We start from the raw sequence: 25,225 nt of genomic DNA on the forward strand, positions 1-25,225 counted from the left end.
ATGTTAAACTAACCGGAGTTAGCAAATGGAACTTCCCCCAAACCTAGTGAATTTTGGAAAATTAAACCCAAAACGTCAACCATCTCAGAAGCCGTTCCGGGTGCGGCTATGCAGAGCTAGGTCGCATATTCGGCAGCTCCTGCTTGGAACGGACTTTTGGGCTCTTTTACAGGGCCCCCACGGCATTTGTTTGACATTTCCCGGTGTGGGAAGAAGGCTGCAATATTCCCCCGACAGTGTCCCCCAGGAAGGGTATGTCTCTGGGTTGCCAGACATGGCAGAAACAGTAAAAGATTTGGCTGCAACTGCAGGATAAACAGGGCCTCTTCCAGCATGCAGGCGGGGGAAGGGCAAGCTTAAAGCTGCAAGCTGACCTGAGGGCCTGTATCAAAGGTGAATTCTAGCAGCAGAGGGAACTGTGAAAAGATCTCATCAAGGCCACTGAAGGGACTTCCGGTTGCGGTGATGCCTAGCTAGCCGCACGCTTCGGCGGCTCCAGCTCCAACGGACCTTCGGGCTCTTTTAAGAGCCCCAACGGGGAATTTTTCGACGACGCAACCCGGTGTGGGGTGTGTGAGAAGGGAGTCCCCCCCAAACGAAGGAGGAAAAAACCGGCGGCGGCGGCTGCAGCGCGAGGAATCGTCGACCAAAGGGTCAGAAAGAGAGAAGTACAAGATGGCGGCGGAGAAAGCGCAGGCGACATGGGGGCCTGAGCAGGATGAAATCGTGAGACGGTGCGTGGAGCTGCTGAAGAGGGAGGTGCTGACCCCGTTGCTACAGGCAATTGAGGGGCTCAAGGAGACATTAAAGATCCAGGAGACAGAGCTCCGCGTGGTGGAGCAGAAGGTGACAGATATTGAGGACGAGATCCTGGGCCTGGCGGTTAAGACACAGACGCACGAGGCACTTCATAAAAAGTGTACCGAAAGGATCGAAGCCCTAGAAAATGGAGCGCGAAGGAAGAACCTTCGGATACTGGGTCTCCCTGAGGGTGTGGAAGGAGTGGACTGTGGAGCGTACGCAAGTACGATGCTGAGCTCACTGATGGGTGCTGAGGCCCCGACGGGCCCCTTGGAGGTGGAGTGGGCAAATCGGATTCCGGCGAGAAGACCAAAAGCGGGAGAACTACCCAGGGCGATAATCGTGTGATTTTACCGCCTTAAGGATAGAGAAGAGGTCCTGAGATGGGCTAAAAAGGTGCGGAGTAGCAGATGGGAGAATGCAGTGGTACGGGTATACCAGGATTGGAGTGCGGAGGTGGCGAGGAGGGCGAGCTTCAACCGAGCCAAAGAGGTGTTGCATAAAAGGAAGGTGAAGTTCGGGATGCTGCAGCCGGCAAGACTATGGGTCACGTATCAGGAGAGACACCATTATTTCGAGACGGCGGAGGAAGCATGGACCTTCATCAAAGAAGAGAAATTGGATCGGAACTGAGGGACTGATGCTGCAGGAAATGTTATTGTTAATGTTATGGTTGAAGTTAATTGAGAAGTAAATTGGGAAGGGGGGGAGACATTGGGGAAATGTGGGCGCCGGTGAGGGGGGAAAGACGGGACATAGTTGGAGAATGGGGAAGGGGAGGGGAAATGGAGCTGCGCCATAAGAGGCGGGTCAGGTAAAGGGATGTTCCCGCGCCAGAAAGAATAAGGCGGGAAGACAGGCGCAAGGCGGATGGGAGTTCCCCACACGGGGGGGTCGAGGAGTGAGCAGGAGTAGCCGGGGTCAGTTGAAGTCAGCTGACTTACGGAAGTAATACGGGGGGAGCAAGCATGCTAGAAAGAGATCTAGCGGGGGGGGGGGGGGGGGGGGGGGGGGGGGGGGGGGGGACACAACTGGGTTGCTGCTGCGGAAATCCAAAAGGAAATGGCTAAAGAGTGGGTGGGCGGGGATGGTGTGCGACGTTGGGGGAGCGAGCGGGAGCGCGGAGGCGGGATATGGGACTGGCCTAGAGAAGGTAATGGCTAGTCGACACGGGAGGGGGGCAGGTAGCCCCCTAGTGAGGCTGATCACGTGGAACGTGAGAGGCCTGAACGGACCGATAAAAAGGGCCCGAGTGCTCGCGCATTTGAAAGGACTAAGGGCAGACGTGGTTATGCTCCAAGAGACGCACCTAAAGGTGGCGGACCAAGTTAGGCTAAGGAAAGGATGGGTGGGACAGGTGTTCCACTCAGGACTGGACGCAAAGAAGAGAGGGGTGGCCATTTTGGTGGGGAAACGGGTAGCATTTGAAGCAAAGAACATCGTAGCAGATAGCGGAGGTAGATATGTAATGGTGAGTGGCAGGCTGGAGGGAATGGAGGTAGTGTTGGTTAATGTGTATGCCCCAAACTGGGACGATGCGGGATTTATGAGACGGATGCTGGGGCGTATACCGGACCTGGAGGTAGGAAACTTGATTTTAGGAGGGGACTTTAATACGGTGCTGGACCCGGGGCTAGATAGATCCAGCTCAAGGACCGGAAGGAGGCCGGCAGCGGCCAAGGTACTTAAGGGGTTTATGGACCAAATGGGGGGAGTGGATCCTTGGCGATTTCTTAGACCTAGGGCTAGGGAGTTTTCCTTCTTCTCCCATGTCCATAAAGTGTACTCCCGGATAGATTTTTTTGTTTTGGGAAGGTCGTTGATCTCTAGGGTGGAAGAAGCTGAGTACTCAGCCATAGCGGTTTCGGATCATGCCCCACATTGGGTGGACCTGGAATTAGGAGAGGAAAGGGAGCAGAGAACACTCTGGCGATTAGATGTGGGACTGATGGCGGATGAGGGTGTGTGTGCAAGAGTGCGGGGGTGTATTGAGAGATACCTGGAGGTCAATGACGATGGCGAGGTCCCTGTGGGAGTGGTATGGGAAGCACTAAAAGCGGTGGTCAGAGGAGAGCTGATCTCCATTGGGGCCCACAAAAGGAAAACAGAGGCCAAGGAAAGGGAAAGATTACTGGGGGAGATTTTAAGGGTGGATAGGGAATTTGCAGAGACCCCGGAGGAGGAATTGTACAGGGAGAGGAGACGACTCCAGACGGAATTTGACCTTCTGACCACCAGAAAGGCGGAGGTACTGTGGAGGAAGGCACAGGGGAGGAGGTATGAATATGGGGAAAAGGCTAGTCGCCTGTTGGCTCATCAATTGCGAAAGAGGGCAGCAGCGAGGGAGATAGGAGGAATTAGAGACGAAAGGGGAGACACGGTGCGAAGGGCAGGAAAGATAAATGAGGTGTTCAAGACCTTCTATGAGGAACTGTATAGGTCTCAACCCCCAGAGGGAGAGGAGGGGATGCGGCAGTTCCTGGACCAATTGAGGTTCCCGAAAGTGGAGGAGCGGGGGGTGGTAGGCCTGGGGGCACCGATTGGGGTGGACGAGGTTAAGGGGCTGGGAAGCATGCAAGCAGGGAAGGCCCCAGGACCAGACGGGTTCCCGGTGGAGTATTACAGAAAATATGTGGACTTGTTGGCCCCGTTGATGGTGAGGACGTTCAATGAGGCCAGGAAAGGGGGGACTCTACCCCCGACGATGTCGGAGGCGACGATATCGTTAATGTTGAAGAGGGATAAAGATCCGTTGCAGTGCGGGTCCTATAGACCCATTTCATTATTGAACGTGAACGCCAAATTGTTGGCAAAGGTACTGGCATCGAGGATAGAGGACTGTGTCCCGGGGGTGGTGCACGAAGACCAGACAGGGTTCGTAAAAGGGAGACAACTGAATGTTAACGTGCGACGACTATTAGGGGTGATAATGATGCCCCCAGTGGAGGGGGAGGCAGAGATAGTGGCGGCAATGGACGCAGAGAAGGCATTTGATAGGGTGGAGTGGGAGTATTTATGGGAAGTGTTAAGGAGGTTTGGGAACGGGTTTATTAGCTGGGTTAGACTTCTTTATGGGGCTCCAACGGCAAGCGTAGTTACAGGTCGACATAGATCGGAGTATTTCCGACTATATAGGGGAACAAGACAGGGATGCCCACTGTCTCCATTGTTGTTCGCGTTGGCAATTGAACCTCTGGCCATGGCGTTGAGAGACTCCAGGAAATGGAGAGGGGTGATTAGAGGGGGAGAAGAACACCGAGTCTCGTTATACGCGGATGACCTATTGTTATACGTGTCGGACCCAGCGGGGGGGATGATAGAGGTTGTGCGAATTTTGAGGGGGTTCGGGGATTTCTCGGGGTATAGGCTAAACATGGGGAAGAGTGAATTATTTGTGATACATCCAGGGGACCAGAGTAGAGAGATAGAAGGCTTGCCTCTAAGGAAAGTGGAAAGAAACTTCCGATACCTGGGGATTCAGATCGCTAGGAGCTGGGGAACCTTGCACAGACTTAATCTGACACGGTTGGTAGAACAAATGGAGGAGGACTTCAAGAGGTGGGACATGCAGCCTCTATCGCTGGCGGGCAGGGTGCAAGCAATTAAGATGATGGTCCTCCCGAGGTTCTTATTTGTATTTCAATGTCTCCCTATACTAATCACCAAGACCTTTTTTAATAAAATAGACAGGAGCATCACGAGCTTCGTGTGGGCAGGGAAAGTTCCGAGAGTAAGGAGGGGGTTCCTTCAGCGTAGTAGGGACAGAGGAGGATTGGCACTACCGAACTTGGGCGATTACTATTGGGCCGCCAATGTGGCAATGATACGTAAATGGATGATGGAGGGTGAGGGAGCGGCGTGGGAAAGACTGGAGAGAAAGTCCTGTAAAGGGACGAGTTTAGAGGCGCTGGTGACGGCGCCGCTACCGATCTCACCTAAAAAGTTTACCACGAACCCGGTGGTGGCGGCAACATTGAATATCTGGGGACAGTGGAGGCGACAGAGAGGGGTGCGGGGAGCCCTGGTGGGGTCCCCAATCAGGAACAACCATAGGTTCGCCCCAGGAAGAATGGATGGAGGATTTCAGAGCTGGTACCAGTTGGGAATTAGGAGGGTGGGAGATTTATTTATAGATGGGACTTTTGCAAGCTTGGGAGCATTGGAGGAAAAGTATAAGTTGCCCCGGGGAAAATGTCTTGAGATATATGCAGGTGAGGGCGTTTACTAGACAACAGGTGAGGGAATTTCCGTTGCTCCCGACACAGGGGATACAGGACAGGGTGCTTTCAGGGGTATGGGTCGGAGAGGGCAAGGTGTCAGAGATTTACCGAGAGATGAGGGAAGAGTGGGAGGAGTCGGTGGGCGAACTAAAAGGAAAGTGGGAAGAACTAGGGGAGGAGATAGAGGAGGGTATGTGGGCTGATGCCCTAAGCAGGGTAAATTCCTCTTCCTCATGCGCCAGGCTTAGCCTGATTCAATTTAAGGTGCTACATAGAGCACAGTTTAGTTTAGGTCAAAGATAAAGGGGTTTTGTTACTTGTGTATTGTTAAAAATTTCTGTATTGTTATTGTTGCGTTTGCTTTGTAAGAGGGGAAAAATTGTTGTTTGGGAAAAAAATTTCAATACAACATATTTTTAAAAAAACTATCTCAGAAGCCATTTCTTTTAGGACCTCACAAAATCCATCAGGGCCTGGGATTTGTCAATCCACAGTGTTAGGATACCGGACAAGACTCCAAGCTTTGTTACGATACCAGAAGAGAAACCCCAGACAATATTTAACTTGTCAAACTGTGAGGAAAGGATTCCTTTCCCCAGACGAAGTGATGACGACTCTGACCACAGGTACTTTTATATTAAAATAAACATTAATTTAAACACAGAATTAACCACATTATCAAAGAAACAGTTTTACAATTATCAGTTAAATAGTTCTTAAATAAAAGGAAAAACTTATGCCCTGCACCTTCACGATAAATATTCCAACCAAGCAACCCCAATATAGTTCAAATGCCACTTACAAATAAAGTTAACAAAACAGGTTTATTTGCTGCCATTTGAGTAGAGACTTTGGAGAGAGATTCTCTAAGGAACAACCTGAAAATCCTTCTGTATGTGTCAGACTTTATAAGACCACAAGACATAGGAGCAGAATTAGGCAACTCAGCCCATTGAGTCTGCTCCGCCATTCAATCATGGCTGACATTTTTCTCATCCCCATTCTCCTGCCTTCTCCCCATAACCTCTGATCACCTTATTAATCAAGAACCTATCTATCTCTGTCTTAAAGACACTCAGTGATTTGACCTCCACAGCCCTCAGCGGCAACGAGTTCCACAGATTCACCACCCTCTGGCTGAAGAAATTCCTCCTCATCTCTGTTTTAAAGGATCGTCCCTTTAATCTGAGATGGTGTCCTCTGCTTCTAATTTTTTCGACAAGTGGAAACATCCACTCCAAGTCCACTCTATCCAGGCCTCGCAGTATCCTGTAAGTTTCAATAAGATCATCCTCATCCTTCTAAACTCCAAAAAGTACAGACCCAGAGTCCTCAACCGTTCCTCATACGACACGCTCTTCATTCCAGGGATCATTCTTGTGAACTTCCTCTGGACCCTTTCCAAGGCCAGCACATCCTTCCTTAGATACGGGCCCCAAAACTGCTCACAATACTCCAAATGGGGTCTGACCAGAGCCTTATACAGCCTCAGAAGTACATCCCTGGTCTTGTATTCTAGCCTCGACATGAATGCTAACATTGCATTTGCCTTCCTAACTGCCGACTGAACCTGCACGTTAACCTTAAGAGAATCGTGAACAAGGACTCCTATGCGGCACCTTGTCAAGACCTTCTGGAAATCTAAATAAATCATGTCCACTGGTTCTCCTTTGTCTAACTTCCTTGTTACTTCCTCAAAGAACTCAACAGATTTGTCAGACATGACCTCCCCTTGACTCAGACCTATTTTATCATGCACTTCCAAGTACTCCGCTATCTCATCTTAATAATAGACTCTAAAATCTTACAATGACTGAAGTCAGGCTAACCGGCCTATAATTTCCCATCATCTGCCCCCCTCCCTTCTTAAACAGTGGTGTTACATTAGCCACTTTCCAGTCCTTTGGGACCCTTCCTGCCTCCAGTGATTCCTGAAAGGTCACCACCATTGCCTCCACAATCTCCTCAGCTATCTCTTATAGAACCCTGGGGTGTAGTCCATCTGGTCCAGTGACACCTATCCACCTTCAGACCTTTCAGTTTCCCCAGAACCTTCTCCTTATTGATGGTCACTGCACTCACCTTTGTCCACTGATTCTCCTGGAGCTCTGGCATCCCACTGGTCTCTTCCACCGTGAAGACTGATGTAAAGTAACTATTCAGTTCCTCTGCCATTTCTTTGTTTCCTATTATTACTTCCCCAGCCACATTCTCCAGTGGTCCAATGTCTATTTTTGCCTCTCTCTTACCTTTTATATATTGAAAAAAGCTCTTCCCATCTTCCTTTATATTACCAGCTAGCTTGCACTCATATCGCACTAATATCCTATGGCAAATTACTGTTCAACTTAAAATCTTCAGCACACTGCAAAACTACAGACAGACCTGGCTCCTCAGATTAATTACATAATCTACATCCTGCTAAATTATACCATGATCTGCTTAACTAGGCCCTCTTGCATTCCAGAGAAAAACTAGCATTTTATACATTCCAGCATTACATCCCGGCTTTTATATTCAATACCTCACCCAATAAAGGAAAACATTCCACACTATTCTTGACCACCTTGTCCACCTGTCCCGCCACCTTTCAGGATCTGTGAACATGCACTCCAAGGTCCCTCACTTCCTCAACCCCTCTCAATAGTTTCTCGCTTATGAAGTGATCCCTCGCTTTGTTTGCCCTCCTCAAATACATTACCTCACACTTTCCCAGATTGAACTCTATTTGCCACTTCTCTGCCCACTCAATTAAAACCACTGATATCATTCTGGAGTCGACAGCTATCCTCTTAACTATTGGCCAATTTTTATGCCATCTGCAAGTTTACCAATAATGCCTCTGTCTGGACTCTACGCAGAACAATACTTGGTCACCAAGGTTAGGTGGGATTAAGGGTATTGCATGGGGAATGGACCTAGGTAGGATGCTCTTTGAGGGTCAGTGCAGACTTGATGGGCCGAAAGGCCTCCTTCTGCACTGTAAGGATTCTATAACATATTACAACAATAACTTAGTTACGGTTGAGTGGGTTAAACAATCCAGAACTGGAGAAGGTACTGGTCTCTGGAATGTGATCAATTTGGTTTGGGTTTGGGGGGGGGGGTTAGGTTTTCAGATGGTGACCATGGGATTATCTTTGTATTATTGCTTGGGTTGGTTTGGCGACCATCTTGTGTGGGTCTTGGGCCAACATCCTCTGGCCAGTCACTTGAGATTCCTTTACGGTGGAAATGGCTGCCTCCGGTTTAAGGGAGGGTGGAAGACTCCCGACTCAGTTGGTCACCTGGAACCCAAGGAGATTGGGGGCCCCAGTAAAAAGGTCGATCACCTAAAGAATCTGAGGGCCGATGTGGTGTTTTTGCAGGAGACTCATCTGTGAGGGATCAGACTGGTTGCTGAAGGGGTGGGTGAGCCAGGTCTTTCACTCAGGCTTAGACAGTAGATCTGGGGGTCAATTTGAATCAACAAACGGGTTCATTTTTCAGCAGACAAGGTGGTGGCGGACACATACAATCAGTACATGATGGTGAAAGGGTCCTTGGCAGGTAGGTTGGTGGTATTAGTTAAGGTATATGCCCCGAATTGGGACAATACAGCATTTATTAGGAGGTTGCTGGCTTCCATTTTTGGTGCTTTGGGGGGGTGGCGAAGATGCTGTTAAGCATTTATGGAACAGGTGAGGGGAGGGTGCAGATCGATGGAGGTTTATGCATCCAGGGGGCGAGGACGTCTTGTTCTTCTCCCCAGTACATACTCAAGGATTGAAGTTTTCTGGTGAATAGATTTCTTCTCTCTTGGTTGAGGAAGGCAAGAATACTCGGCCATTGTCATCTCAGATCATGCCCCACCTGTAGATTTGGTTCTGGAGTCGGGCCCCATTCAGTGCCCATCATGGAGTTTAGATATACGATTGTTGACGGATTTGGGGATTTGTGGGCACATGTCCAAAGCCATTGATGCGTATGTGGAATTCAAGAAGAATGATTCGGTCTCACTTCCACACTTTGGGAGGCCTTTAAGGTGGTGATCAGAGGAGAGATTAAATCATACTAGGTGCATATGGAGTGGGAGGAAAGGTCGGAACGGCAGAGGTTGGTCGATGAGATCTTGGGGGGTGTACTGCAGGTACTCAAGCGACCCTTACAGAGGGTGAAATAATGGAGATATTGAGGAGTTCTGGTTCATTTTCAGGCTACAAATTAAATCTGGAGGGGGAGAACCAACTTGGGGGTGTTGTCTCTTCGTTTGCCCAGCTCCAGTTTCAGGTATTTGGGAGTCCGGGTGGCCCACAATTGGGCCCAGCTGCATAAATTCAATTTCGCAAATCTGGCGGACAAGGTTAAGTTCGATCTGCAAAAATGAGAGAACCTTCCTCAGTGCCTGACGGGCAGAGTCCAATCTATCAAAATTAATATTCTTCCTAGGTTTTTGTTTCAACATCTTCCTATCTTCCTCCCCAAGTCTTTCTTTGGGAGGGTTAAGAGGTTGATTTCATCTTTTAGATGGGCGGGCAAGACTCCGAGAGTTCAAAGAGTGATTCTTAGGCAGTCGGGGGGCCTAAAATTTCCGAATTTGCTTTATTATTATTGGGAGGCCAATACCGAGAAGGTGCTGGGTGGTGCAGTGACCCAGATTCTGTATGGGGGCAGATAAGAGTCAAGATGGTATCGGGGGTCTAGCCTGGGTGCATTAGTGATGGCCTCGCTTCAGTTTTCTCCGGCTCGGTACGCACAGCTACTTCAAGGATATGGGGACAATTCAGGCAGCATTTTAAGCTTGCCGCCGTTTCGAGGCTGGCCCCTATCTGTGCCAATCATTTATTTGAGCAGTTGAGATTGGACGCAACATTGGGAAGCGGGAGAGACCCGAGGCCTATAGTAGATAATGAGGTTGGAGTGAGGCCCTTTGCTACCAGAGCACCCTTGGTCTTCTTTTTCCTAGAGCATGTACAGTCTTTCCTGACAGTTATAACCTCTCAGCTCTGGTATCATCGTGTGGATATTCCTCGCACCCTCTCCCAGGTCTCTATCTTCTGCTTTAATAGATGAGGCTCACCTCCATCTTTCTTCTGGTGACAGGCCGGTCAGGTCAATCTGCAAGAGATGGGGAAAGGCATTAGTGACAAAGACTTAGTTGGATTCAATTGGGATTATGCACAGAAATTGCTTCAGTTTTGGGTATGATACTGGTCACAGTGGTACAGATGCTGTCAGAATGAATCAACAGGCTGTAATGTTGGGCAGCATTTATATAAGAACATAAGAACTAGGAGCAGGAGTAGGCCATCTGGCCCCTCGAGCCTGCTCCACCATTCAATGAGATCATGGCTGATCTTTTGTGGACTCAGCTCCACTTTCCGGCCCGAACACCATACCCTTAATCCCTTTATTCTTCAAAAAACTATATCTTTATTTTAAAAACATTTAATGAAGGAGCCTCTACTGCTTCACTGGGCAAGGAATTCCATAGATTCACAACCCTTTGGGTGAAGAAGTTCCTCCTAAGCTCAGTCCTAAATCTACTTCCCCTTATTTTGAGGCTATGCCCCCTAGTTCTGCTTTCACCCGCCAGTGGAAACAACCTGCCTGCATCTATCCTAACTATTCCCTTCATAATTTTATATGTTTCTATAAGATCCCCCGCATCCTTCTAAATTCCAACGAGTACCCTCCCAGTCTACTCAACCTCCCCTCGTAATCCAACCCCTTCAGCTCTGGGATTAACCTAGTGAATCTCCTCTGTACACCCTCCAGCGCCAGTACGTCCTTTCTCAGGTAAGGAGACCAAAACTGAGCACAATACTCCAGGTGTGGCCTCACTAACACCTTATACAATTGCAGCATAACCTCCCTAGTCTTAAACTCCATCCCTCTAGCAATGAAGGACAAAACTCCATTTGCCTTCTTAATCACCTGTTGCTCCTGTAAACCCACTTTCTGCGACTCATGCACCAGCACACCCAGGTCTCTCTGCACAGCAGCATGTTTTAATATTTTATCATTTAAATAATAATCCCTTTTGTTGTTATTCCTACCAAAATGGATAACCTCATATTTGTCAACAGTGTATTCCATCTGCCAGACCCTAGCCCATTCACTTAACCTATCCAAATCCCTCTGCAGACTTACGGTATCCTCTGCACTTTTTGCTTTACCACTCATCTTGGTGTTGTCTGCAAACTTGGAACATATTTGCAATTCCTTGCCGCGAATTACCCCCGCCAGTGGCAATCAGCAAACATCCTAGTGAAGTACCCGTCTCATAGAAACCTATAAAATTCTAACAGGACTAGACAGGGTAGATGCAGGAAGAATGTTCCCAATGGTGGATATGCCCAGAACCAGAGGTCACAGTCTGAGGATACGAGGTAGACCATTTAAGACAGAAATGAGGAGAAATTTCTTCACCCAGAGTGGTGAGCCTGTAGAATTTGTTACCATAGGGAGTAGCTGAGTCCAAAACATTGCATGTTTTCAAGAAGCAGGGCCGGTTTAGCTCAGTGGGCTAGACAGCTGGTTTGTGATGCAGAACAAGGCCAGCAGCGTGGGTTCAATTCCGTACCATCTTACCCAACAGGCGCCAGAATGTGGCGACTAGGGGCTTTTCACAGTAACTTCATACTTGTGACAATAAAAGGTTATTATTATTATATAGCACTTAGGACGAGGGTTTAACCCTCTGCTCTAAAGAATTAAGCACCTCCGTGCTATACTGAGGGAGTGCAGCACTGGTCAGTGATGATGTCTGATGGGCGAGAGGTAGACCGAGGCCTCAGTTGGATGGTAACGATCCTTCATCTCTAATTAAAGTAGGGAGATTCTGTATACCCCTTATTTAAGTGGCCCAGTCAATGTTCAGCCTCTCAAGTAATGCGACCAAATCAATTAGTTACTCAATTGTGGCATCTTCCTGTGTACACCATGGCTACCACATTTGTCTACACAAGAGTCCGCACACTTTTAAAATTGAGCTTTTTATTGACTCTGGGGATGTGGTGGTCACTAGCAAGATCTGCATTTATTGTCCGTGTCTTGAGATAAAGATGGTGGGCCGCCTTCTTCAACCACTGCAGCCCACATGGTGAAGGCACTCCCACAACATTTCCGATATTACAACAGTGGCTGGAGAGGGTGGGACTGTCTCACGTAGGGAGACTGGACAAACTGGGCCAGCATTCCCTAGAGTTTCAAAGAACGAGAGGTGATCTCACTGAAACCTACAAAATACTTCAGACAGTGTAGATACAGGCAAGATGTTTCCCTTGGTTGGAGAGTCTAGAATCAGGGGGCGCAACTTCAAAATAAGGGGGGAAGACACTTAGGGCCGAGATTAGGAGAAATTTCTTCACACAGAGGGTTGTGAATCTTTGGAATTTTCTACCCCGGAGGGCTGCGGTAGCTCAGTCACCGAGTGTGTTTAAAGCAGCGATTGAGAGATTTCTGATTATCAAAAGCATAAAGGGTTATGGAGATAGTGGGTGGAAAAGGCACTGTAGTGTCCAATCAGCTAGGATTGTAATGAATGGCGGAGCAGGCGCGATGGGTTGAATGGCCTTCTCCTGTTCCTAAAGGAGTTCCAGCTCAGTTGGCTGGACGGCTGGTTTGTGACCCGGAGCGACGCCAACAATTCCAATGCCAGTGCAGGAGGCGAAAGAGGCCGGCATTCTGGCCTTTGCATCCCTAGTAGCCCAGCGAAGGATCTTGCTAATGTGGAAGGAGGCGAAGTCCCCCAGCGTGGAGGCCTGGATAAACGATATGGCTGGGCTCATAAAGTTGGAGAGGATTAAGTTTGCCTTGAGGGTCTGCGCAGGGGTTCTACAGGCGGTGGCAACCGTTCCTAGACCATCTCGCGGAGCGTTAGAGGAACCATGTATATATCTTGCTCTGCGCGATTTCTCGTTATTTTGTTACCGGGGGGGGGGGGGTTATTGTAAGGGAGAAAAATTGTGTTAAAAAAACTTTAATAAATATATATATATTTTTTAAAACAATTCCAATGCCAGCTCCATCCCAGTGCTGGCTGGGGTTATCCATGAAGGCCCTACCTTCTTAACCTTGCCCCTCATCTGAGGTGTGGTGCCCCTTAAGTTAAACCACCACCAGTCAGCTCCCTCTCAAAAAAAGGGAGAGCAGTATATGGTCCTTGGGGAAGGTGGCAACTTTCACGTTTGGACACCCAGAGATGGCGAGGCATACTATAGAAAAGCAAACCATGGATCTTGGCCAAGCGACAATAAAGTGATTAAATCGGATGTTCGGAGTGACATGACGCAACACAAATTCCTTTAATCTTGTGTTCAAACCTTAGAATACTCTTAATCCATCATTGCACTTAGCAATTCAAGGGGATAGAGTTACCTGGACTTGTAATTCTATAGTATCTTTCAGAATTTCAACATGCCCCCAAACTCTTTACAGTCAAAGAGAGCACTGCAGCATCAGAAATATTTGAAATGTAGTCACTACTGCAATGTAGGAAGTGTGGCAAGCTATTCCCACACAAGGTCCAAATGGTAATGTGATAATGTTTTTAGTGGTGCTGTTGGCACTGCCTACTCCTCAAAATATAATCTGATATAATCCTCAACTCCACTTTTCCACCTCATCTCCATAATCCCCGATTCCCTCGCCAATTAAAAATCTGTCTCAGCCTTGAACATAATTAACGACCCAGCCTCTACACCTCTCTGCGGTAAACAATTCCAAAGATTCACTACCCCCAGAGGAGAAATTCCTCCTAATCTCAAACGTAAATGGGATAAGTCTTATTCTTTGATTATGTCCTCTGGTCCTAGACTCTTCCACAAGTGGAAACACCTGCCTGATAGGGCAGACAGGTCCTTGATTTAATGCTTCATTCACAAGATGGCACCTCAAACAGTACAGCGCTGCCTCAACTGTATCGGATGTGGCAACCTAGATTTTTGTGCTCGTCTCTGGAGAGGGACTGGACCCCACAACCTCCTGACTCAAGAGTTAAGAATGCCACCTGTAAAATTAAGGCTAACGTGGAAACATCACACTCATACCTCCTGTACTTTCAGCCTGCTACAAAATTTTCAACTAAAACTTGAAACCAATAATGTTGTTCTTTCTTTAAGGGCAGCAAGGATAATCCAGGGAACTACAGGTCGGTGAGCCTTACGTCAGTGGTAGGGAAATTACTGGTGAGAATTCTTTGAGACAGGATCTACTCTCATTTGGAAGCAAATGGACGTATTAGCGAGAGGCAGCATGGTTTTGTGAAGGGGAGGTCATGTCTCACTAACTTGATAGTGTTTTTCGAGGAGGTCACAAAAATGACTGATGCAGGTAGGGCAGTGGATGTTGTCTATATGGACTTCAGTAAGGCCTTTGACAAGGTCCCTCATGGCAGACTGGTACAAAAGATGAAGTCACACGGGATCAGAGGTGAGCTGGCAAGATGGATACAGAACTGGCTAGGACATAGAAGGCAGAGAGTAGCAATGGAAGGGTGCTTTCTGATTGGAGGGCTGTGACTAGGGGTGTTCCGCAAGGATCAGTGCTGGGACCTTTGCTGTTTCTAGTATATATAAATGATTTGGAGGAAAATGTAACTGGTCTGATTAGTAAGTTTGCAGACGACACACAGGTTGGTGGAATTGCGGATAGCGATGAGGACTGTCAGAGGATACAGCAGGATTTAGACCATCTGGAGACTTGGGCGGCGAGATGGCAGATGGAGTTTAATCCGGACAAATGTGAGGTAATGCACTTTGGAAGGTCTAATACAGGTAGGGAATATACAGTGAATGGTAGAACCCTCAAGAGTATTGACAGTCAGAGAGGTCTAGGTATACAGGTCCACAGGTCACTGAAAGGGGCAACACAGGTGGAGAAGGTAGTCAAGAAGGCATACGGCATGCTTGCCTTCATTGGCCGGGGCATTGAGTATAAAAATTGGCAAGTCATGTTGCAGCTGTATAGAATCTTAGTTAGGCCACACTTGGAGTATAGTGTTCAATTCTGGTCGCCACACTGCCAGAAGGATGTGGAGGCTTTAGAGAGGGTGCAGAAGAGATTTACCAGAATGTTGCCTGGTATGGAGGGCATTAGCTATGAGGAGAGGTTGAATAAACTCTGTTTGTTCTCACTGGAACGACGGAGGTTGAGGGGTGACCTGATAGAGGTCTACAAAATTATGAGAGGCACAGACAGGGTGGATAGTTAGAGACTTTTTCCCAGGGTAGAGGGGTCAATTACTAGGGGGCATAGGTTTAAGGTGAGAGGGGCAAGGTTTAGAGGAGGTGTACGAGGCAAGTTTTTCTTACACAGAGGGTAGTGGATGCCTGGAACTCGCTACCGGAGGAGGTGGTGGAAGCAGGGACGATAGTGACATTTATGGGGCATCTTGACAAATACATGAATAGGATGGGAATAGAGGGATACGGACCCCGGAAGTGTAGAAGATTTTAGTTTAGACGGGCAGTATGGTCGGCACAGGCTTGGAGGGCCGAAGGGCCTGTTCCAGTGCTGCACTTTTCTTTGTTCTCTTTGTTCTAATATCAGATTCAGTCATGACCACTCAGGTCACCCTGGCTGTATGCAATGTAAATGTTATTTGCAAACATTTAAGCCCCTGGGAAAGAGTTGAGAATCATTTATATTTTGCCCAACTTGTATTGCCCCTGTTAGAATCATAGAAACGTTACAGCACAGAAGGAGGCCCATCTTGTCCATGCCATGCTGAGGACACCCAGGTGTCCTTTGTAATTCCACCTTCCTGCACCTGGTCCACAGCCCTGTGTCTTACAGCTCTTAAGGTGCAGATCCAGGTGCTTTTTAAAAACGAGTTTAGGGTCTCTGCCTCCACCACCAACTCGGGCAGCGAATTCCAGACTCCTGCTACCCTCTGTGTAAAGAAGTTCTTCCTCACGTCCCCTGGTTCTAGAAGTCTCCACCAAGGGAAACAATTCTGCCACCTATCTCTTTCCCTCAATTTGTTACAGCTCAATTCAGTCACCCCTCAGCCTTGTGTTAAATAACCCCAACCTATCCAATCCATCCTTGTAGCTGTCCTTTCAAGCCCTGGCAACATTCTTGTAAACCTCCTCTGCACTATTTCCAGAGCAATAACGTCCTTCCTGTGGTGACCAGAACTTCACACAATACTCCAGTTGTGGCCCCACCAGTGTTTTATACAATTCCTTACTTTATATCCTTACTTTTATATTTTAATCCTCTGCCAATGAAGGAGAGCATTCCATCCGCTTTCTTTTTTCCCCCCAATTAAGGGGCAATTTAGCATGGCCAATCCACCGACCCTGCACATCTTTGGGTTGTAGCCACGCAGACACAGGACAACGTGCAAACTCCACACGGTCAGTGACCTCGGCCTCGGCACTGTGAGGCATGAGTGCTAACCATTGCACCACCGTGTCACCCTCATATGCTTCCTTAATAATCTTGTCTACTTGAACTTTAGGGACCTGTGTACCTGTACATGAAATGAAATGAAAATCACTTATTGTCCCGAGTAGGCTTCAATGAAGTTACTGTGAAAAGCCCCTAGTCGCCACATCCGGCACCTGTTCGGGGAGGCTGGTACAGGAATTGAACCGTGCTGCTGGCCTGCCTTGGTCTGCTATAAAAGCCAGCGATTTAGCCCAGTGAGCTAAACCAGCCCTCACCAAGATCTCTCACTTTATCTATCCCTCTTAATATATTCCCGCTTATTTGTAACTCCCTACAACTGTTTGACGTTCATGCCACAGAGTGCCAGGCAATGGCCATCTCCTGCAAGAGAGGATGCAACCTTCACCCCTTGACATTCAATGGCATTACCATTCCCGAATCCCTCACAATCAACATCCTGGGGGTTACCATTGACCACAAACTGAATTGGACTGGTCATATTAATACAATGGCTACCAGGGCAGGTCAAAGGCGAGTAACTCACCTCCTGACCCCCCAAAGCCTGTCCACCATCTACAAGGCAAAGTCAGAGTGTAATGGAATACTCTCCACTTGCCTAGATGAGTGCAGCTCTCAACAACACTCAAGAAGCTCGACACTATTCAGGACAAAGCAGCCCGTTTCCTCAGCTGATGCGCCGGCATCCTACTAGCTTTCTCCCCATATTCATAACGAACCTGGGACCTCGGCGCCGTGAGGCAGCAATGCCAACCACCGTGCTGCCCCAGTTATTTTTGTTTTCAATATATTTTTCTTCTCCTTTTTCACATTTTCTCCCAAATTTACACCCAACAATAAACAATAATCAGTAACGAATGTAATGTCAATCCCCATATCAATAACAATATCCCAACCCTCCCAGCCCCCAACCCTCCTAATGTTCGATGTGATCCAATTCTCCAAAGTGCATAATGAATAACGCCCATCAATTGTAGAACCCCTCCATCCTTCCCTGCAGTTCAGATTTGACCTTTCCAAGCATCAAGAATTCCAGCAGGTCCCCCCGCCACGCCAGGGCACAGGGGAGAGGTTGATCTCCACCCTAACAGGATCCGCCTTCAGGCGATCAATGAGGCGAAGGCTGCAACATCTGCCTCCTCACCCATTTCCAACCCCAGCTGGTCCGACACCCCGAATATGGCCTCCCGAGGGCCCGGGTCCAGTTTCACGTGCACCACTTTAGAGATTACCCTAAACACCTCCTTCCAGGAATCCTCCAGCTTTGGACAGGACCAAAACTATATGAACGTGGTTTGCGGGGCACATCTACCCCCTCAAAAGAGCCTGCTCATCCTTGCCCTTGTAAGGTGCGCTCTATACACCATCCTCAGCTGTATCAGCCCAACCTCGTACATGAGGTGGAGGCGTTCACTCTCTGGAACACCTCACACCAGAACCCCTCCTCCATACCCTCTCCCAACTCTTCCCCCCACTTTGCCGATCCCTTCTCCTTCTCCAAAATAGCCCCGTAAACCGCCGATACGACCCCCTTCTCCAGTCCCCCCAGTCATCAGCACCTCCTCCAGCAAAGATTGCGATAGTCTTAGTCTTGTTTTTTTTTGTGTGCTTTTGTTGTTACGTTATACTGTGCAACCTCAGCTCTTTTGATAATATCCTGTTTTTATAAATGAAAATTTTCAATAATATTTTCCAAATGATCTGGGTGACTTTTTATTCATTTACAGGTTGTAGGCATCATTGTCTGGGCCAGCATTTACTGCCCATCCCCAATTGTCCAGAGATGGGCAATAAACAGCTAGCTTAGCTAGGTAAGCTCATGTCCCAAGAAAGAAAAAGAGCTTTCTCAACACTCCAAAAGGGTCCCACCCTTTTTACCAGGCAGGATCAAACATATACGGGAACATTGTTTGCACAGAATGTTTTAAAAATTAATTTACGGGATGCGGGCGTCGCTGACTGGGTTGGTATTTATTGCCCCATTCCTTTTTCGGAGGGCATTTGAAAGTCAACCACTTTGCTGTGGGTCTGGAGTCACATGTAGGCCAGACCGGGTAAGGACGGCAGATTTCCTTCCCTAAAGGACATTAGTGAACTAGATGTTTTTTTTACGACAATTGTTTCATCATTCGACTTCTCATTTCATATCTCATTTCATTTTTAAATTCCAGATTTTCAAAAATGGAATTCAAATTTCACCATCTGCCGGGTGAGATCTGAACCCGGGTCCCCAGATCATGCCCCAGGCCTCTGGATTACTAGTCCAGTGACAAAACCACTGCCCCTCGGCCTCCCTAGAATGCTGCAATCTTTAAAAGGTGCTAGTTTGTAGAGCACATAGTGGGGACGGGGGATTTATTCCACTGTTTAAAAAAGGAGGTCGGCAGAAAGCGGGTAATTATAGGCCGGTAAGCTTAACTTCGGTTGTAGGGAAAATGCTGGAATCTATCATTGAGGAGGAAATAGCGGGGCACCTGGAGGGAAACTGTCCCATTGGGCAGACGCAGCATGGGCTCACAAAGGGTAGGTCGTGTCTGACTAATTTGGTAGAATTTTTTGAGGACGTTACCAGTGCAGTAGATAACGGGAGCCAATGGATGTGGTATATCTGGATTTCCAGAAAGCTTTTGACAAGGTGCCACACAAAAGGTTGCTGCATAAACTAAAGATGCATGGCATTGAGGGTAAAGTGGTAGCATGGGTAGAGGATTGGTTAACTAACAGAAAGCAGAGAGTGGAGATAAATGGGTGTTTCTCTGGTTGGCAACCTGTAACTAGTGGGGTCCCTCAAGGATCGGTGTTGGGCCCGCAGTTGTTCACAATTTACATAGACGATTTGGAGTTGGGGACCAAGTGCAATGTGTCAAAGTTTGCAGACAACACTAAGAGGAGTGGTAAAGCAAAAAGGGCAGTGGATACCGGAAGTCTGCAGAAGGATTTGGATAGGTTAGGTGAATGGGCTAGGGTCTGGCAGATGGAATTCAATGTTGCCAAGTGTGAGGCTATCCATTTTGGGAGGAATAACAGCAGAATGGATTATTATTTAAACGGTAAGATGTTAAAACATGCTGCTGTGCAGAGGGACCTGGGTGTGCTGGTGCACGAGTCGCAAAAAGTTGGTGTGCAGGTGCAGCAGGTGATTAAGAAGGCTAATCGAGTTTTTCTTTCATTGCTAGAGGGATGCAGTTCAAGACTAGTGAGGTTATGCTGCAATTGTATAGGGTGTTGGTGAGGCCGCATCTGGAGTATTGTGTTCAGTTTTGGTCTCCTTACCTGAGAAAGGACATATTGGCACTGGAGGGAGTGCAGAGGAGATTCACTAGGTTGATCCCAGAGTTGAGGGGATTAGATTATGACGAGAGGTTGAGTAGACTGGGACTGTACTCATTGGAGTTTAGAAGGATGCGGGGGGGGGGGATCTTCTTGAGACATATCAAATTATGAAGGGAATAGATAGGATAGATGCAGGCAGGTTGTTTCCACTGGTCGGGGAAAGCAGAACTAGGGGGCATAGCCTCAAAATAAGGGGAGGTAGATTTAGGACGGAGTGTAGGGAGAACTTCACCCAAAGGTTTGTGAATCTCTGGAATTCCTTGCCCAGTGAAGCAGTTGAGGCTCCTTCTTTAAACGTTTTTACGAAAAAGATAGATGCCTTTCTAAAGAATAAAGGGATTCGGGGATATGGTGTACGGGCCAGAGAGTGGAGCTGAGTCCACAAAGATCAGCCATGGTCTCATTGAATGGCGGAGCAGGCTCGAGGGGCCAGATGGCCTACTCCTGTTCCTAGTTCTTATGACACTACAAATTCATTCATTTTTCAGGAAGTCCTTTGGGATTGTTCGAAAGAGCTGACAATGTGTTATGCAGTTCCGACCTTGGGGTGTTGGTGCCAATATGGCTCATCGCTTTTAACAGTAAAACCATCATGAACTGTAGGAATTAAACATTCACCCGAGACACCAGAGGGGTTTGGGAGTACAAACAGATGGTTGGCTTTTGTACACGGGTAGAATTATTAAAATAGAATAGATAAAACAGTCCAGCAAGTTTCAGCTGAGGCTTAGCAACAGCACTCGCTTCGGAATCAGAAGATTGCAGATTCAAATCAGAAATCTGCAAATTCAAATCGGAGACTTTGGGCTGCTGTCTTTCAGACAAGAGGTCTCTTGCGCTGATGGGATGAAAATGAAATTAAAATGAAAATCGCTTATTGTCACAAGTAGGCTTCAATGAACTTACTGTGAAAAGCCCCTAGTTGCCACATTCCAGCGCCTGTTCGGGGAGGCTGTTATGGGAATTGAACCATGCTGCTGGCCTGCCTTGGTCTGTTTTCAAAGCCAGCGATTTAGCCCAGTGTGCTAAACAGACCCGAGGTTACTATAGAAATGCAAATCTGTCTTTAGTTTTCTTTTTAAGAGCCAAGCATTTAACCTCTGCTATACTGGCACAGGCTGATTTCTTCCAAACTGGGCTAATCAGTGGAATAATAGGAAGCTCAGTTTCTTGCCCGTTGGCTTCCTCACACACTATTAACCAAAAACAGCCCCTGTCATCTTGATAATGGTGGTTTCCAGGGGCAGCACGATGGCACAGTGGTTAGCACTGCTGCCTCACAGCTCCGAGGACCCGGATTCAATCCCAGTCCCGAGTCCGTGTGCAGATTGCACATTCTCCCAGTGTCTACGTGGGTCTCACACCACAAACCCAAAGATGTGTACTGTAGGTGGATTGGCTAATGCTAAATTGCCCCTTAATTGGAAAAAAATAGGTACTCTAAAACAATTTTTAAAAAGATAATGCTGGTTTGTGAACAAACAACAAATGTAGTTTTTTATTAATGTAAAAGGGCTTCTTCGCGGTGTATAAAACAGGAAATTTGTTACTGAGTAAAAGCAAATTACTGCAGATGCTGGAATCTGAAACAAAACCAGAAAATACTGGACAATCTCAGCAGGTCTGAAAGCATCTGTGGAGAGAAGGGAGCGAACGTCGAGTCTGGATTACTCGGCTTTGACAAAGAGTCACCCAGACTCGAAATGTTAGCTCCCTTCTCCGCAGAGGTTTGATACTAGAATCGTTAAATATTGCCAGAAATTGCTATTGCGCCCAGTAGCTTATATTACCTTTGTAATAGGCTGTCTGGTTAAAACAAATGGATAGAAGTATTCTCCTGATATAGATACAGACCTACATACACCACTCTCCCCCCTCCCCCAACCCTCCCTGAGCTCAGTGGGTGCTGGGCTGCCGATAGAAAAATATCCCCACATTGGTCCTAATAACCACAGACAAGTCAAAGTGAGATCCAACTCTCCAGGAAACGCACATGATTGGCCATTCCAGAATCCCACCCACATGTTAAAATGGTAGATCAGGCAGTCAGGATTTACTCCAGGGTGACAAACATTAGACCCACTCTCTCACTTAACAGACGGTGGTTTTTACTTTTACACAGTCCCTGTCACATCCTCAGGAGAGGGTGTGACAGTCAATGAATTACTTTTGAAGCCTAGTAAATGTTGTTAGGTAGACAGCTGATAAACACACCATAAGATCCCACAAACAGCAATGAGATAAATGACCAGTTAATTAACAAAAACAAAGAACAAAGAAATGTACAGCACAGGAACAGGCCCTTCGGCCCTCCAAGCCCGTGCCGACCATACGGCCCGACGAAACTACAATCTTCTACACTTCCTGGGTCCGTATCCTTCTATTCCCATCCTATTCATATATTTGTCAAGATGCCCCTTAAATGTCCCTATCGTCCCTGCTTCCACTACCTCCTCCGGTAGTGAGTTCCAGGCACCCACTACCCTCTGCGTAAAAAACTTGCCTCGTACATCTACTCTAAACCTTGCCCCTCTCACCTTAAACCTATGCCCCCTAGTAATTGACCCCTCTACCCTGGGGAAAAGCCTCTGACTATCCACTCTGTCTATGCCCCTCATAATTTTGTATACCTCTATCAGGTCGCCCCTCAACCTCCTTCGTTCCAGTGAGAACAAACCGAGTTTATTCAATCGCTCCTCATAGCTTATGCCCTCCATACCAGGCAACATTCTGGTAAATCTCTTCTGCACCCTCTCTAAAGCCTCCACATCCTTCTGGTAGTGTGGCGACCAGAATTGAACACTATACTCCAAGTGTGGCCTAACTAAGGTTCTATACAGCTGCAACATGACTTGCCAATTCTTATACTCAATGCCCCGGCCAATGAAGGCAAGCATGCCGTATGCCTTCTTGACTACCTTCTCCACCTGTGTAGCCCCTTTCAGTGATCTGTGGACCTGTACTCCTAGATCTCTTTGACTTTCAATACTCTTGAGGGTTCTACCATTCACTGTATATTCCCTACCTGCATTAGCCCTTCCAAAATGCATTACCTCACATTTGTCCAGGTTAAACTCCATCTGCCATCTCTCCGCCCAAGTCTCCAGACAATCTAAATCCTGCTGTATCCTCAGACAGTCCTCATCGCTATCCGCAATTCCACCAACCTTTGTGTCGTCTGCAAACTTACTAATCAGACCAGTTACATTTTCCTCCAAATCATTTATATATACTACAAAGAGCAAAGGTCCCAGCACTGATCCCTGTGGAACACCACTGGTCACAGCCCTCCAATTAGAAAAGCATCCCTCCATTGCTACCCTCTGCCTTCTATGGCCTAGCCAGTTCTGTATCCACCTTGCCAGTTCACCCCTGATCCCGTGTGACTTCACCTTTTGTACTAGTCTACCATGAGGGACCTTGTCAAAGGCCTTACTGAAGTCCATATAGACAACATCTACTGCCCTACCTGCATCAATCATCTTAGTGACCTCCTCGAAAAACTCTATCAAGTTAGTGAGACACGACCTCCCCTTCACAAAACCGTGCTGCCTCTCACTAATACGTCCATTTGCTTCCAAATGGGAGTAGATCCTGTCTCGAAGAATTCTCTCCAGTAATTTCCCTACCACTGAAGTAAGGCTCACCGGCCTGTAGTTCCCGGGATTATCCCTGCCACCCTTCTTAAACAGAGGAACAACATTGGCTATTCTCCAGTCCTCCGGGACATCCCCTGAAGACAGCGAGGATCCAAAGATTTCTGTCAAGGCCTCAGCAATTTCCTCTCCAGCCTCCTTCAGTATTCTGGGGTAGATCCCATCCGGCCCTGGGGACTTATCTACCTTAATATTTTTTAAGACACCCAACACCTCGTCTTTTTGGATCACAATGTGACCCAGGCTATCTACACCCCCTTCTCCAGACTCAACATCTACCAATTCCTTCTCTTTGGTGAATACTGATGCAAAGTATTCATTTAGTACCTCGCCCATTTCCTCTGGCTCCACACATAGATTCCCTTGCCTATCCTTCAGTGGGCCAACCCTTTCCCTGGCTACCCTCTTGCTTTTTATGTAAGTGTAAAAAGCCTTGGGATTTTCCTTAACCCTATTTGCCAATGACTTTTCATGACCCCTTCTAGCCCTCCTGACTCCCTGCTTAAGTTCCTTCCTACTTTCCTTATATGCCACACAGGCTTCGTCTGTTCCCAGCCTTTTAGCCCTGACAAATGCCTCCTTTTTCTTTTTGACGAGGCCTACAATATCATTCGTCATCCAAGGTTCCCGAAAATTGCCGTATTTGTCTTTCTTCCTCACAGGAACATGCCTGTCCTGTATTCCTATCAACTGACACTTGAAAGCCTCCCACATGTCAGATGTTGATTTGCCCTCAAACATCCGCCCCCAATCTATGCTCTTCAGTTCCCGCCTAATATTGTTATAATTAGCCTTCCCCCAATTTAGCACATTCATCCTCGGACCACTCTTATCCTTGTCCACCAGTACTTTAAAACTTCCTGAATTGTGATCACTGTTACCGAAATGCTCCCCTACTGAAACATCTACCACCTGGCCGGGCTCATTCCCCAATACCAGGTCCAGTACCGCCTCTTCCCTAGTTGGACTGTTTACATATTGTTTTAAGAAGCCCTCCTGGATGCTCCTTACAAACTCTGCCCCGTCTAAGCCCCTGGCACTAAGTGAGTCCCAGTCAATATTGGGGAAGTTGAAGTCTCCCATCACCACAACCCTGTTGTTTTTACTCTTTTCCAAAATCTGTCTACCTATCTGCTCCTCTATCTCCCGCTGGCTGTTGGGAGGCCTGTAGTATACCCCCAACATTGTGACTGCACCCTTCTTATTCCTGATCTCTACCCATATAGCCTCACTGCCCTCTGAGGTGTCCTCTCGCTGTATAGCTGTGATACTCTCCTGAACAAGTAGCGCAACTCCGCCTCCCCTTTTACATCCCCCTCTATCCCGCCTGAAACATCTAAAACCTGGAACGTTTAGCTGCCAATCCTGCCCTTCCCTCAACCAGGTCTCTGTAATGGCAACAACATCATAGTTCCAAGTAGTAATCCAAGCTCTAAGTTCATCTGCCTTACCCGTAATGCTCCTTGCATTAAAACATATGCACTTCAGGCCACCAGACCCGCTGTGTTCAGCAACTTCTCCCCGTCTGCTCTGCCTCAGAGCCACACTGTCCATATTCCCTAGTTCTCCCTCAACGCTCTCACCTTCTGACCTATTGCTCCCGTGCCCACCCCCCTGCCATACTAGTTTAAACCCTCCCGTGTGACACTAGCAAATCTCGCGGCCAGGATATTTATGCCTCTCCGGTTTAGATGCAACCCGTCCATCTTATACAGGTCACACCTGCCCCGGAAGAGCTCCCAGTGGTCCAGATAACCGAAACCCTCCCTCCTACACCAGCTGTTTAGCCACGTGTTTGTCTGCTCTATCTTCCTATTT

The 25,225-nt window shown here is 47.6% G+C and overlaps 1 protein-coding gene across 1 annotated transcript in view; it reads right to left on the reverse strand.

Moving 5' to 3' along the window:
* The window catches only part of rnf121 (ring finger protein 121), a 122,392-nt gene that overhangs the window by 62,813 nt on the left and 34,354 nt on the right, over nt 1–25,225 (reverse strand). Inside the window, exon 2 of the mRNA XM_072477492.1 lies at nt 10,081–10,118. Coding sequence (XP_072333593.1) covers nt 10,081–10,118 — 38 coding nt within the window. The remainder of the gene's footprint in view (nt 1–10,080; nt 10,119–25,225) is intronic.

Source organism: Scyliorhinus torazame, chromosome 15 (genome assembly GCF_047496885.1).
Source record: "Scyliorhinus torazame isolate Kashiwa2021f chromosome 15, sScyTor2.1, whole genome shotgun sequence".
Taxonomy (NCBI): domain Eukaryota; kingdom Metazoa; phylum Chordata; class Chondrichthyes; order Carcharhiniformes; family Scyliorhinidae; genus Scyliorhinus; species Scyliorhinus torazame.